The sequence below is a fragment of the Aquarana catesbeiana genome, linkage group LG06 (genome assembly GCF_042186555.1).
Source record: "Aquarana catesbeiana isolate 2022-GZ linkage group LG06, ASM4218655v1, whole genome shotgun sequence".
Lineage (NCBI taxonomy): Eukaryota > Metazoa > Chordata > Amphibia > Anura > Ranidae > Aquarana > Aquarana catesbeiana.
The window spans coordinates 317299753-317316371 of NC_133329.1; the positions used below are offsets into that span (position 1 = coordinate 317299753).

Here is a 16619-nt window from a genome sequence, read left to right on the forward strand (position 1 = left end):
AATGTTGGCGAGTTAACTGCATCCTCAATCTCCACATGTGTATAAGTGAGATTTAAACAGTAACTCCACTTTTGTTAAAAAAATTCCCTTCTGGGTGATCTATGTACATTGTAAGGATTTTAACAAACTTTGTTGCAGAGTCCTACCTTTTGGTATTCTGGAGAAATGGCTGTTTTTTTGTCAGTGTCAATGTGATGAGTGAATCTGTATGGGAATGGATTTGTGATTATCAATCAGATGCTGCACATGCAGGGTTCTAATGAGGAAAATTGCAGGGTCTGCATCCTTTTACACGTGATATGTCTTTTGGGAGTTTCTCACAAAAATAAATTATTTGTTGTAGGGAATGCACAAAATTTGGTTTGTACCTTAGTGCAGACTTCTGGGAAAATCAGTAATCTAAACACACAAGCAGGAAATGACATAAATGGGAGGCGTTCTGTACACCATCCATGTACAGAACATCTCTAGGTAGCCATATTGCATTGAATTTTACAGAAAATTACAGAGCTGCAGATTGAAAATGAAAGGTAATTTTTAATAATATTCAAATACAATATGACTTGTGTCACAATTGTATACCCCATGTTATTATTATTATTTTTTTTTTTTGCTAATTTATTTTCCCATGAAAGTGGAGTTACCCTTTAAAGTAGAACTATAGACAAAACTTTTTTCATTTTGGATAGAGTAAGGGAGGTTTATAACCCATGTCAGATTTTGTTTTGCCATCTGTGTCCCATTGCAGAGATTTCCCTTCACTTTCTGCCCCATAGCCAAACAGGACGTGGGTGTAAAGCCAAATTGGGGGAATTCCTTGTAGTCCCCAAGGTCACCACAACTTTTGTCCCCATTGGAAGATTTCCCCTCTATTACTTTTCTGGGGAAAACCCAAATTTTCGTTTACTTTCACTTTCAACGATAATGGTAAACAGGACAAATAGAGAGGGTAAATCTCTTTAACGGTGGCACAGACAGCAATAAAAACTGACAAGCGGTCTAATCCCTCTCCAATCCAACCAAAACTGACAGTTATACTTTAATAGTAGATACTCTAGTATAAGTATATACTAAAAGCTCCATAAACCTAACAGAGAGTTTTTGTTTCCTCAGGTATGAAAATGTAATAAATATTACTGCCCGCCTCCTCTCTTAAAGCCTCCTCTCTTAAAAATGATGACAGTATAGATACATAGGGGGTAGGGATGAGCTTCGAGTTCGAGTCGAACTCATGTTCGACTCGAACATTGGCTGTTCGCAAGTTCGCCGAACAGCGAACAATTTGGGGTGTTCGCGGCAAATTCGAATGCCGCGGAACACCCTTTAAAAGTCTATGGGAGAAATAAAAAGTGCTAATTTTAAAGGCTTATATGCAAGTTATTGTCATAAAAAGTGTTTGGGGACCTGGGTCCTGCCCCAGGGGACATGGATGAATGCAAAAAAAAGTTTCAAAAACGGCCGTTTTTTCAGGAGCAGTGATTTTAATAATGCTTAAAGTCAAACAATAAAAGTGTAATATCCCTTTAAATTTCGTAGCTGGGGGATGTCTATAGTATGCCTGTAAAGGGGCGCATGTTTCCCATGTTTAGAACAGTCTGACAGCAAAATGACATTTCGAAGGAAAAAACCCATTTAAACCTACTCGCGGCTATTGCATTGCCGACAATACACATAGAAGTTCATTGATAAAAACGGCATGGGAATTCCCCACAGGGGAACCCCGAACCAAAATTAAAAAAAAAAAAATGACGTGGGAGTCCCCCTAAATTCCATACCAGGCCCTTCAGGTCTGATATGGATATTAAGGGGAACCCCGGCCAAAATTTTTTAAAAACATGATGTGGGGTTCCCCCTAAATTCCATACCAGACCCTTCAGGTCTGGTATGGATTTTAAGGGGAACCCCGCGCCAAAAAAAAAAAAAAAACGGCGTGGGGTCCCCCCAAAAATCCATACCAGACCCTTATGCGAGCACGCAAACTGTCAGGCCGCAGGAAAAGAGGGGGGGACGCTGCGGAGGAGATGCTGGATGAGAACGCCGGAGGAAGAACCAGAAGAAGAAGAAGATGAAGGAAGATAGAAGAAAGAAGAAGCATTTAAATAAAGGAATTGTCAAAAACTGTCTCTTGTCATTTTTAACATTTTTGACAGTTTTTTAGTGAAATGGTAGGGGTAAGTACCCCCTTACCATTTCACACAGGGGGGGGGGGCCGGGATCTGGGGTTCCGGATTCCGATAAGCCCCCCGCCCGCAGACCCCCACAACCACCGGCCAGGGTTGTGGGGATGAGGCCCTTGTCCTCATCAACATGGGGACAAGGTGTTTTGGGGGGCTACCCCAAAGCACCCTCCCAATGTTGAGGGCATGTGGCCTGGTACGGATCAGGAGGGGGGGCCGCACTCTCGTCCCCCCCTCTTTTCCTGCGGCCTGCCAGGTTGCGTGCTCGAATAAGGGTCTGGTATGGATTTTTGGGGGGACCCCATGCCTTTTTTTTTTTTTTTTTGCGCGGGGTTCCCCTTAAAATCCATACCAGACCTGAAGGGTCTGGTATGGAATTTAGGGGGATCCCCACTTCATTTTTTTTTTAAATTTTGGCCGGGGTTCCCCTTAATATCCATACCAGACCTGAAGGGCCTGGTATGGAATTTAGGGGGACTCCCACGTCATTTTTTTTTTTTTTAATTTTGGTTCGGGGTTCCCCTGTGGGGAATTCCCATGCCGTTTTTATCAATGAACTTCTATGTGTATTGTCGGACCGGCAATGCAATAGCCGCGAGTAGTTTTAAATGGGTTTTTTCCTTCGAAATGTCATTTTGCTGTCAGACTGTTGTAAAAACACAGGAAACATGCGCCCCTTTACAGGCATACTATAGACACCCCCCAGCTATGAAATTTAAAGGGATATTACACTTTTATTGTTTGACTTTAAGCATTATTAAAATCACTGCTCCTGAAAAAACGGCCGTTTTTAAAACTTTTTTTTGCATTGATCCATGTCCCCTGGGGCAGGATCCAGGTCCCCAAACACTTTTTATGACAATAACTTGCATATAAGCCTTTAAAATTAGCACTTTTGATTATTCATGTTCGTGTCCCATAGACTTTAACGGTGTTCGCGTGTTCGAACAAACTTTTTTCCTGTTCGCATGTTCTGGTGCGAACCGAACAGGGGGGTGTTCGGCTCATCCCTAATAGGGGGAATTAAAGCACCCGTGAGAAAGAGGACAGAGGAAATAATATAGACAAGGTGGTGAGCAGACCCCAATGCTAGTTTAAAATGTCAAAGAGAAAATGTAATGAAGAATTTATTTCCCTCTGCATCTCTTAAGCTTGCAGAAATGCTATAGACTATCCGTATCATGTTATAGGCCGTTGTTATTTGACCTTACTTGGCTTTGCTGACATTTTGGAAAAAATTATCTTCTTGGGTATTGGGTACCAGTACAATAAGAATTCCTTGCATTAAAAGTTTAAAAACCCATGTCATAGAGGTACACGTGAAAGGATTTTCATTTTTTTTTTTTTAAACGAAAATGTAAAACTTGTTTTTGCAATTGTACATAAACTACATATACTAATGTATTTGATTTAAAGTAGAACCAAAGGCAAAACTTTTTTTTTTTTCATTTTGGATAGGGTAAGCAGGGTTATAACTCCTGTTGGATTTTTTTTCCACCATATTTATCCCATTGCGGATATTCGCTGTCATTTCCTGTTCCATAGCCAAAACAGAAAGTGAGAGGTAATCCCTTAAATAAAGGGATTTCTTAAGGACCCCCAGGTCACTAGAACTAGTGTCCCCACTGGAAGATTTCCTCTCTATTACTTTTCTGGAGACAAGGTGAAACTCCCTAACGGGGGCTCTGGCAGGGATGAAAACTAGCAATCATTCTAATCCCTCTCCACTCTATCCTAAAAAAAAAGTTTTGCCTTTAGTTATACTTAAATAAAAACGTGGTGATTTATTGAAGGATTTTATAAACAAAGTCAAATTGGTTCTTTCACCATTGATAAGACACTGAAGAATCAAACACTGTTCTACAAACCTGGAGTTGAATGATATGAAGTGGTATGCACTGACCTGGCGTTTATGAGGTACTGAGCGAGGCTGATGTTAGCTGGGCTCCCAGTGATGGTGATCTGGCGCTCTGCTGACCCCTCCATGGCACTGGCAATTTTGATTTGTGCTCCAGACATCTGTCGAATTTCATTGATTTTGGTCCCTTGGCGTCCGATGATGCAACCTATTAGCTGGAAAATGAGAGCAGTTGAAACATGTCCAGGGGTGAAAAGTGGGTACAGAACGATCTGGACAAAACAATCTTCAGACAGAAATGTTTTTATCATTTGTGAAAGAAATATGTTTGAAAATGTTAATTTAGTTCAGTATGAAGATAAATGACAAACACACTGTAATCAAACAACCAATTATGTAAAACAAACATATAATACATCAATTATTACATAAGTTTACTATATTCTCCTACATACAAAAAAATCAGGCTGAAATTAAAAAAGAGCCAACATTGTGCATTTTCTCTTGCTGTCATCCTAACATGTTGCAGGAAATAGAGACTGGAGTATGAAGTATCTCACAAAAGTGAGTACACCCCTCACATTTTTGTAAATATTTTACATCTTTTCATGTGACAACACTGAAGAAATGACACTTTGCTACAATGTAAAGTAGTGAGTGTACAGCTTGTATAACAGTGTAAATTTGCTGTCCCCTCAAAAATAACTCAACACACAGCCATTAATGACTAAACCACTAGCAACAAGAGGGTTAGGGAAGTGCTGGAAAATAATGGTGGCCACACAAAATATTGACACTTTGGGCCCAATTTGGACATTTTCACTTAGGGGTGTACTCACTTTTTTTGCCAGCGGTTTAGACATTAATGGCTGTGTTGAGTTATTTTGAGGAGACAGCAAATTTACAAAGTGTAATTTCTTCAGTGTTGTCACATGAAAATATATAATAAAATATTTACAAAAATGTGAGGGGTGTACTCACTTTTGTGAGATACTGTACATGTATAGACAGGCTTATAGGAAGGGTGAGCATAGGGAGCTCCTGGGTGGTAAAGTGTGGTTGAGCAGTTTGCCTTTGTAAAATGATTATAGGCTTCTTGAATCTCCAAACTCCACCATAGTGGCAAACTTACTACAGAGACCAGCATCAATCTGAAACAATCAGTAACGCTGCAGCTATATAGTTGTGTCCAGATGTTTATAATTAGAGTTCTAATCTGATATTTACTAGATGTTTTTGTTACCTATATAAAACATTATGTAGATATACTGCTTGTGCTGTTGGATCCTATCGCAGTCTCATGGTTTGCTATAGCTATATTTATAGAAGTAAATAGAAGTTATATAGTTAAAGAAGTCTTTAGCTTCCATGTTCTCAGCAGCTTTCTACAGTCTTACTTAAAAATGCTTATATACGAGGTCACATAGAACTTTATTTAATAATTGACTGAAGGCATATCTGTTCTTGCTGCACACTGAACTTATATAGTCCAATTCCTCCAGGGCTGCATGCATACTTCAAAGGGAAAATGAAAGCGATAATCTAGCTGACTGCAACAAAAATGGTTTTCGGGGACATAGAAAGTAGCACGTTTTGCAACACCTACTGCTTTCCAATGACATGCAAACAATGTATGGATCTGTGTTGACGGACTTTGGGCTTGTGTCAATAACGTTGATTTGACATCAGTTTGAAATACTTCTGAGATCTTTTAGAATTCATCCAGTCAAAACAGGCTATAAAAATGTATATCTTTAATTGTACTGTATATATTCATTTAATATGTAGGTAACCACTGGCTAAAAATGTGAAGAATGTTGAAAAATAAAAACATATAGTTAAGTAAGCAAGCAATAAAAATCACACTCACATCATTTGGTATGGTGAGTTCATGAGTACTTGCCTGGGGACTGGCATCCATACCTATTATATGAAAAACAAAAGTTATATGCATTAAAGGAATCCTAAGTACCCCATGACTGATACCCCTCTGCTTCTCACCTGGTCTTATTCCCCACTGTCCATCACTTCAGTCTATTGTTGTAGAAGCTCAAATTGAAAGGTGCCTTAACTTTGGCAAAACTTAGAGAATGCCAGATGGCTTTCAGCATAGGAAAATGACTCGGATATGTTTTATGGCAGCCAGGAAATTTTTGAAATTCTACTTACCAGCCTGTGAGCTATGTCTTTCATTGTTATGAGAGTTCAGACACTCAGATCACTTGTGTTACAAATTACAATTCTTACCAGTGATAACTAATAATCAGCTACTTCTAGTAGCAGCACCAAAATGCTAAAATACATTCAGCCTCATTTATTATTTGTCTTAAAGGAGAAGTACAGCCAAAGCTTGTTTAGCTGTACTTCTCCTGTTGATCACAGGAGTGCAGTTCGTTCTGCACTCCTGTGACCCATTTTCAGCAGACAACGGGCTGAAGCCCACTGTCGGCTGACGCCACAGAGCCAGTCCCGGGTAGGGCAAGATTGTAACAATGGAGTCGAGATCCACCCACATGCCTGAACCGGCACGCAGCTCAGCCTTTCAGCAAACCGCTGAGAGCCTGAGCCGGCCGCTCCCACCCCCTCCACAGTCCAGCGCTCCAGTGAGCATTGGGGGGAGTGGCAGAGCAGAGAGCTGCTGACTGACAATTAGCAGCTCTCTGCTCAGGGAGCTGTGAGAACCGAGCGATTGGGGGTGTTTGATCACTCGGTTCCCAGTCTTAGAGCCAGCCAGGGACAGATGCAGCATAGGACCAATGCTGCATCCAGCTACGTAAGTAGGAATCTGAAAAAAAAAACCCCATACATCTTTTTTTAAAGCATGGCTTTAATCATTTTAAACTAGGGCTGCAGAAATTAACGATTAATTCCTCGATTAATCGTTCATTTTTTTGATCGATCAAAATTTTTTCGGTCGGTAGGCTGCCTGCCCTGGGGCTGCTTTGGTCCAAGCTGTGTAGCGCAGCGCTCCGCTCCCTCCTCCTCCACTATATGTCATACACATTCTGCGTATCTCCCGCATCTCCCGCTGTGTGTCTCCGAGCTGAGTGTGAAAACTTTGGCCGCGCTGTGAGAAAGGCCCCGCCCTCCTCCTAGATCAGCTTGTGTGATAGACGCAGTGTTCTGTCTATCACACAAGCTGATCTAAGAGGAGGGCGGGACTTTTCTCACAGCGCGGCCACACTCAGCTCTGAGACACACAGCGGGAGATGCCTGCAGACTGTGTAATGCAGGCACAGGCACTGACTACAGTGAGGCTGCGATTATGGGCACGGTGAGGCTGCCATTATAGGCACGGCAAGGCTGCGATTATGGGCACGGTGAGGCAGCATTATGGGCACGGTGAGACAGCATTATGGGCACAGTGAGACAGCATTATGGGCACGGTGAGGCTGCGATTATGGGCACGGTGAGACTGCATTATGGGAACGGTGAGGCTGCGATTATGGGCATGGTGAGTCTGAGATTATGAGCACGGTGAGACTGCATTATGGGCACGGTAAGGCTGCGATTATGGGTACGGTGAGGCTGCGATTATGGGCACGGTAAGGCTGAGATTATGGGCACGGTGAGGCTGAGTTTATGTGACGTCCTAGCCATGCCCCGCTATGTCTGGCTTCAGCCGTTGCCATAACAACGGTGCTAAATCAGCTAAAAGTAGTTGGATCTGTATGTGCGTTATAATTAATCGAATTTAGTCCATTAATCGATTAAAAAAAAATTGATTGAGGAAAATTGTAATCAGTAACAGCCCTATTTTAAACCTAAAGTTTAATTTTCTTATATTTGCCTTCTGTAATTCCTACCTCCCCTCATCAACATGCTAATGAAATGTTTAAATAAAAGCTTTCTATTTTCATTACATACCTTATTTTTGTCTCTACGCTTCTCTTTGCAATACAGACAGATCATAACTGGTGGGGAAGGGGGTAGGGGACAGCAAAGTGCTGCACATATCTTCCAAAAAGCATCATAGCACCTTGCCACAGAACTCCTCTCTAGGGGCCTTAGCCCCCTGAACAGTGGGCCTGCTCTTGAAGGAGTTATGCAAATATTAAAGTGCATTGATGGGTGGATCTCAGTCTGGAAGAGCGGCCATTACAAAGCAGGCTGTATTTGTATGCAGATTGCTTTAAATAATAGCCACAAGTGGTGTTGGGCCTCCATAAGTGAAAGAACTAAGATCCAGTGAATGAAAGGGTTGAGTAAGGGAATTAAGGCTGGGGAGGAAAGGCTAGATCGGGGGTGTCCAACTTGCAGCCCATGGGCTGCATGCGGAAGACGACTATGAGTGTGGCCCATCACATTTTTTTTTTTTTTTGTAACAATGCATTTACACCTAACAAACACATGCGGCTGAAGAAAAAATTGACAGTGTCTCTTTACTGGACTTTTTATCTTCCCAAAGAAAAATATCCTACCTCACATGCGTTATTCATGTCATCAGTTTTCTGCAGCACCCATATTTGTGACCAACTATTTTCACGGATAAAGTACATGAAGGGCAAAATTGGAACAAAAATATCTGATGAGCACCAGTGGCGACCGCTCATGCAGGGTGCAGAGGCGCTTCCACCCTAATCCATTCACCGGCCCCCCTAATCTACACGCAGGGCGCCGGACACATGGATTCCAATGTTTTTTTTTAAAGCACGTGATTAGAGCCGGAGGCTCCAAAAAAGGTGGGTTTGGGGTGCAGAGCACTGAACCCGGAGCCCACCCCGTTGTGTGACATTAGCATACTAATATTCGCTAATGTCTTCCTGTTTCTCCTCCCGGCCAATAAGACAGCAAGTCCTGAGACCCGAATGGCCGGGAGGGGAAGCGACTGACGGGACTCAGAAGGAGACGCAGGGGAGGAACCCACGACCTGGATGGGGTAAATGCGGGGCGGGCAATGTCAAATATTACACTTGTTTTATGTTGCCCTTTTTTACTTATAAAATAAAAAAAATTTAAATGAAGTCTTTTTACTCCACCTTGGAGGTGCTCATAGTGTGCCTTCACTTTTTTACAAACAAGCTGAATTCCTGGAGTTCAGCTTTAACCAGTTTCCAACCGCCTCACGACGATATACATCGGCAGAATGGCATGAGCAGGCAAAATCACGTACCTGTACGTGATCTGCCTCCCGCGGGCGGGGGGGTCCGATCGGACCCCCCCCGGTGCCCGAGGCGGTCGGCTTCTGTCCGGGAGCGATCAGAGGTGAGGGGGAGGCCATCCATTCGTGGCCCCCCCTCGCGATCGCTCCCAGCCAATAAAATCCTTATAGTAAACAGCAGCAGAGGAAGTGATGTCATCTCTCCTCGGATCGGTATTTTCCGGCGCCGAGGAGAGAAGACATCTGAGTGAGTGCACAACACACACACAGTAGAACACGCCAGGCACACATTACACCCCCCATCACCCCCCGATCACCCCATGATCACCCCCCAATCACCCCCCAATCTCCCCCCCACTGCATTGGTGTCAGTTTGTGACAGTTAGTGTGGTAGGACAGTTAGTGTTAGCCCCCTTTAGGTCTAGGATACCCCCCTAACCCCCCTAATAAAGTTTTAACCCCTTGATCACCCCCTGTCGCCAGTGTCACTAAGGGATCATTTTTCTGATCGCTGTATTAGTGTCACTGGTGATGCTAGTTAGGGAGGTAAATATATAGGTTCGCCGTAAGTATTTTATAGCGTCAGGGACCCCCATATACTACCGAATAAAGGTTTTAACCTCTTGATTGCCCCCTAGTTAACCCTTTCACCAGTGATCACCGTATAACTGTTACGGGTGACGCTGGTTAGTTAGTTTATTTTTTATAGTGTCAGGGCACCCGCCGTTTATTACCTAATAAAGGTTTAGCCCCCTGATTGCCCGGCAGTGATATAAGTTAGGTTTTAGGGTCAGATAGGGTCTGCGTCGCCCCAGGCAGCGTCAGGTTAGCGCCAGTAACGCTAACACCCACGCACGCACCGTACACCTCTCTTAGTGGTATAGTATCTGAACGGATCAATATCTGATCCGATCAGATCTATACTAGCGTCCCCAGCAGTTTAGGGTTCCCAAAAACGCAGTGTTAGTGGGATCAGCCCAGATACCTGCTAGCACCTGCGTTTTGCCCCTCCGCCCAGCCCAGCCCAGCCCACCCAAGTGCAGTATCGATTGATCACTGTCACTTACAAAACACTAAACGCATAACTGCAGCGTTCGCAGAGTCAGGCTTGATCCCTGCAATCGCTAACAGTTTTTTTGGTAGCGTTTTGGTGAACTGGCAAGCACCAGCGGCCTAGTACACCCCGGTCGTATTCAAACCAGCACTGCAGTAACACTTGGTGACGTGGCGAGTCCCATAAGTGCAGTTTGGTGAGGTGGCAACCACAAGTAGTGTCCCGCTGCCACCAAGAAGAAGACAAACACAGGCCTGTCGTGCCCATAATGCCCTTCCTCCTGCATTTGCCAATCCTAATTGGGAACCCACCACTTCTGCAGCACCCGTACTTCCCCCATTCACATCCCCAACCAAATGCAGTCGGCTGCATGAGAGGCATTTTCTTTATGTCCTCCCGAGTACCCCTACCCAACGAACCCCCCCCAAAAAGATGTTGTGTCTGCAGCAAGCGCAGATATAGGTGTGAACGCTACCATACACTAGTTTAGTATTAGTGTAGGGTACAGCTTTGCACAGACTAGGCACACTTTCACAGGGTCTCCCAAGATGCCATCGCATTTTGAGAGACCCGAACCTGGAACCGTTACAGTTACAAAAGTTACAGTTACAAAAAAAAGTGTAAAAAAAAAACAAAAAAATATATAAAATTAAAAAAAATAGTTGTTGTTTTATTGTTCTCTATCTATTCTCTCTCTATTGTTCTGCTCTTTTTTACTGTATTCTATTCTGCAATGTTTTATTGTTATTATGTTTTATCATGTTTGCTTTTCAGGTATGCAATTTTTTATACTTTACTGTTTACTGTGGGGCAGCAGGGGCGGAGGAGCGATTTGCTCCTACCTTTTGAGGGAGGATGCCGGCATATATAAATGGTGCATGTATGCCCATCATTAGAAGTGGGTGGATGAAGGGGGGTATTCTAATGCTGGGCATACCCACCGATCACACAGGCTGCATGAAAAAAAAGATTACAATATATGCCCAACAAGGACCAGCAACGTACTGGTATGATGCTGGACTTTGAGTGGTTATACCAGAATGATGCCTGCAGCAGCCTTTTCAGCCAGTGGTCGGCTTTCATGTAGGCTAATTAGCCTCTAGACTGCTTTTACAAGCAGTGGGAGGGAATGCCCCCCCCCCGTCTTCCATGTTTTTCTCTGGCTCTCCTGTCCCAACAGGGAACCTGAGAATGCAGCCGGTGATTCAGCCAGCTGACCATAGAGCTGAGCAGAGACCAGAGTGGCTACAAACATCTCTATGGCCTAAGAAACCGGAAGCTACGAGCATTTCATGACTTAGATTTTGCCGGATGTAAACAGCGCCATTGGGAAGTTGGGAAAGCATTTTATCACACCGATCTTGGTGTGGTCAGATGCTTTGAGGGCAGAGGAGAGATCTAGGGTCTAATAGACCCCAATTTTTTCAAAAAAGAGAACCTGTCACTACCTATTGCTATCATAGGGGATATTTACATTCCCTGAGATAACAATAAAAATGATTTAAAAAAAATGAAAGGAACAGTTTAAAAATAAGATAAAAAAGCAAAAAAATAATAAAGAAAAAAAAGAAAAAAAGCACCCCTGTCCCCCCCTGCTCTCGCGCAAAGGCGAACGCAAGCATCGGTCTGGTGTCAAATGTAAACAGCAATTGCACCAAGCATGTGAGGTATCACCGCGAATGTCAGATTGAGGGCAGTAATTTTAGCAGTAGACCTCCTCTGTAAATCTAAAGTGGTAACCTGTAAAGGCTTTTAAAGGCTTTTATAAATGTATTTAGTTTGTCGCCACTGCACGTTTGTGCGCAATTTTAAAGCATGTCATGTTTGGTATCCATGTACTCGGCCTAAGATCATCTTTTTTATTTCATCAAACATTTGGGCAATATAGTGTGTTTTAGTGCATTAAAAATTTTTAAAAAAATGTGTTTTTTCCAAAAAAAATGCGTTTGAAAAATCGCTGCGCAAATACTGTGTGAAAAAAAAATGAAACACCCACTATTTTAATCTGTAGGGCATTTGCTTTAAAAAAATATATAATGTTTGGGGGTTCAAAGTAATTTTCTTGCAAAAAAAAAAAATTTTTTCATGTAAACAAAAAGTGTCAGAAAGGGCTTTGTCTTCAAGTGGTTAGAAGAGTGGGTGATGTGTGACATAAGCTTATAAATGTTGTGCATAAAATGCCAGGACAGTTCAAAACTCCCCCAAATGACCCCATTTTGGAAAGTAGACACCCCAAGCTATTTGCTGAGAGGCATGTCAAGTCCATGGAATATTTTATATTGTGACACAAGTTGCGGGAAAAAGACAATTTTTTTTTTTTTGCACAAAGTTGTCACTAAATGATATATTGCTCAAACATGCCATGGGAATATGTGAAATTACACCCCAAAATACATTCTGTTGCTTCTCCTGAGTATGAGGATACCACATGTGTGGGACTTTTTGGGAGCCTAGCCGCGTACGGGACACCGAAAACCAAGCACCGCCTTCAGACTTTCTAAGGGCGTAAATTTTTTATTTCACTCTTCACTGCCTATCACAGTTTTGGAGGCCATGGAATGCCCAGGTGGCACAACCCCCGCCCCCCCCCCCCCCCCGTACTCAGGAGAAGCAGCTAAATGTATTTTGGGGTGCAATTCCACATATGCCCATGGCCTGTGTGAGCAATATATCATTAAGTGGCAACTTTGTGCAAAAAAATAAATAAATAAATAATTTGTCACTTTCCCACAACTTGTGTCAAAATATAAAATATTCCATGGACTCAACATGCCTCTCAGCAAATAGCTTGGGGTGTCTACTTTCCAAAATGGGGTCATTTGGGGGGGTTTTGTGCCATCTGGGCATTTTATGGCCTTCAAAACTGTGATAGTGAGGAGTGAAATCAAAAATGTACGCCCTTAGAAATCCTGAAGGCAGTGCTTGGTTTTCGGGGCCCAGTACGCGGCTAGGCTCCCAAAAAGTCCCACACATGTGGTATGCCGTACTCAGGAGAAGCAGCTGAATGTATTTTGGGGTGCAATTCCACATATGCCCATGGCCTGTGTGAGCAATATATCATTTAGTGACAACTTTTTGTAAATTTTTGTCATTATTCAATCACTTGGGACAAAAAAATAATAATATTCAATGGGCTCAACATGCCTCTCAGCAATTTCCTTGGGGTGTCTACTTTCCAAAATTGGGTCATTTGGGGGGGGGGGGGGGTTGTACTGCCCTGCCATTTTAGCACCTCAAGAAATGACATAGGCAGTCATAAACTAAAAGCTGTGTATATTCCAGAAAATGTACCCTAGTTTGTAGACGCTATAACTTTTGCGCAAACCAATAAATATATGCTTATTGACATTTTTTCACCAAAGACATATGGGCGAATACATTTTGGCCTAAATGTATGACTAAAATTGAGTTTATTGGATTTTTTTTATAACAAAAAGTAGAAAATATCATTTTTTTTTCAAATTTTTCGGTCTTTTTCCGTTTATAGCACAAAAGATAAAAACGGCAGAGGTGATCAAATACCATCAAAAGAAAGCTATATTTGTGGGAAGAAAAGGACGCAAATTTCGTTTGGGTACAGCATTGCATGACCACGCAATAAGCAGTTAAAGCGACGCAGTGCCAAATTGTAAAAAGTGCTCTGGTCAGGAAGGGGGTAAATCCTTCCGGGCCTGAAGTGGTTAAGGCTACCCATTGAAATTAAAGCAGAACTTATCCTCCTCTCCCTCTTTTTCAGTTTTTTTTTTGTTTCTAGGGAGTGGGTACCCATTCCCGCTTCCACTGGAATCGCCTAGGTGATTCCAGCAGAAGTTCTCCCCCCCCACATGTCACAGCTCCCAGGAGGCTGTGGGTCTATTCACCTCGCGCAGTGCAACTCATGCATGTATAGTGAGGAGCCAGCTGTGAAGCTACAAGAAGTCACAGCCGGCTTTCCACAGCAAGCACGGCAGCATCGAGGACCCAAAGACCAACAAAGAATCAGCTTGGGTGAGGACAGCACTGGATCCCTGGTCAGGTAAGTGTCTCTAAAGTCAGCAGCTAAAGTATATGTAGCTGCAGGCTTTTAATTTTTTTTTTTACAGAGTAAAGAACCTATTTATGATTAATGATATAGGGTCGATAGGCCAAACTTGATTTCAGGAGCTAAACTTGAAAACTGCATAACAGAGTATTTCAAATTCTGGAGTTTGTTAGAGGATCTGAAAGTTAGAATATTCACAGAGATATATAGGTGCCAAGGTTTTAGGTCTGCAGCTACTTTAGTAAATTTAAAATGACCAAAGGTAACCTTAAAGACAAATGACACTAAGTCAACTTAATTGTTTTAACTAGATTTTGACATGTATTGCAGAAAATTTGGAACAAAAGCCATGGTTTGTCAAACTCAGATAAAACAAAGGGCCAACATGAGTATGTGAAAGTCAACACAGGGGGCAGATATATTTATCATAAGATTAAAATATTGCTTTAGTTAGTCAATTGCACTTTCTAATATTCTGATTACAGTTTTCCATTAGACAGAAAGGAATCATTTTGAACTACATCAAGCTTCAAATTAGTGAAACAAATCATACATGCATGATACTAAGAAACAATTTCAAATTATTGTAACTATTAAATGGCTTAATTGCTATTCTTAGCCAAGATACTTAACTACCAGGGTAACATGTGTCCCCAAATCCACAAACTAGATTGATATATCTGCTCTAAAATCTAAAGTCAAAAGGTTCAATTATAGATAGCATCAAATACTAAGGTGCAGCTGAGACAGCTGAACACAGTGGATTTAAATTGGGCTGTTCAATTTCAAACCTGACCACATATAAGTTATTTAAAAAGAATAATTGAATATACAGTGGGGACAGAAAGTATTCAGACCCCCTGTGTTTTTCTGTCAATATGGGGTGCTGTGTGTACATTAATGAGGAAAAAAATGAACTTAAATGATTTTAGCAAATGGCTGCAATATAACAAAGAGTGAAAAATTTAAGGAGGTCTGAATACTTCCTGTCCCCACTGAATAGCTAAACAGGATATTTTACTTTACAGTACTTTTAAAGAAGTCACTCACTGCAGAAACAGGAGTATCCATAAGATTATTGCAAATATGTTTACCCAAGTGTCTGAAATAAGAACTGTATTTTACAAACTAACAATCATGCTCATCATTTTTTTTCAGTCTTGCATCACAAAAATGGCAGTTGATTGGTTACAATAAGGCAATGCAAAAGGCAATACAAAATTAAGTCAGTGTGACTTTATCTGTGTAAAGTGAACCTGTAATATCCTCCTGCAAAGTAAAGTAATGGCACCAATGATTACAAGGCACTACCAGAGTCATATTATACCTACAGAGTATGATCCCCTCCTCTCCAAAGCTCTCTTTCAGCCTCCTAAAAAGCCTACAGAAATACTGTTTTTCCACACTTTGGAATTTGGAAAGGGTTAGGCACCCTCTCCCACATGTGACAGTGCCTGGGCCTGGAGATAGGAACCTGGTAAGGTGCATTGCTTCAGCCTTAAATACCTGGTATTAGAAATCCTGGGGCAAGTGACCTGGATGCCAGGGTCTAGCAACACTCTTGCACTGAGCCCTCTATTGTGAGATAAGGATACAATTTGTGCCTTCTCCCCATGCAAGAAAGTTTAGGGTTTTTCGGGAGCACCAGAATTGTTTTAGCGATGTGGCCAGGCACTTTGAAAATATGTGTGTATATGTACTAAACATCTACACCATTACATCACTTTGTAGGACTTTGTTACAAGTTTAGTTTTATGTTAGATCCTAGTTTTTTTTAACAAAAAATACAGCAACGTGATTTTGTGTGCCTAATCTCCTTCATAAAGAATGATGTGAATGATAGCATACAATGAACAGAGAATTAAAACTGATAAATATACAGATACATATATAAGGTTTACATAAATTGCCAACAATGCTCTAATTTCAGAGAATTTGATGAATGAGACTCATTATGTTACAGCCAGCAAAAACTAGTTGTAGTGTGAAGGTTGAGCATTTGGTTCAGTATTGAAAACACATATATTTCAAAACAAGCTTTTGTGAAACAGAAATTTAGAAATGCTTTTGGGAGCAAAGCAACAGGTTCCTAACTCTATCAAATTTAATCTTGAATTAATCACCTTTTCTTGTTATTCAGTTATCCAAGGTACAATTTTGTATCTATATAAAAATGCCAATTATGAGCACACAAATATGGCTGTAGAATAACTTTTATGATCCTTAGGTAGATACAACATCTCCAGTACTGAAGTTGCGTATTCTTAGTAAATAGTGTATGGACCATGAATATGGCTATGCTTGTGGACAGGAAACTAAATACATAAAAGTACAATGAAGTTTTGAAGCAAAATGTGAAGATGTATGGATTACAAACTGGAGTAAAACGAAGCAGAAATATCCAAGAC

At 41.7% G+C, this 16619-nt stretch overlaps 1 protein-coding gene across 8 annotated transcripts in view; it reads right to left on the minus strand.

The window, feature by feature from the left end:
- Positions 1-16619, minus strand: part of PCBP3 (poly(rC) binding protein 3) — a 136542-nt gene that overhangs the window by 18175 nt on the left and 101748 nt on the right. For 6 of the 8 annotated variants that reach the window (XM_073633721.1, XM_073633720.1, XM_073633718.1 and 3 more), the window contains 2 exons: positions 5906-5958; positions 4081-4250 (listed from right to left, as the gene is read on the minus strand). In XM_073633721.1, the coding sequence (XP_073489822.1) occupies positions 4081-4250; positions 5906-5958 (223 nt within the window). The remainder of the gene's footprint in view (positions 1-4080; positions 4251-5905; positions 5959-16619) is intronic. The other 2 variants (XM_073633719.1, XM_073633716.1) reach the window with 1 other exon arrangement.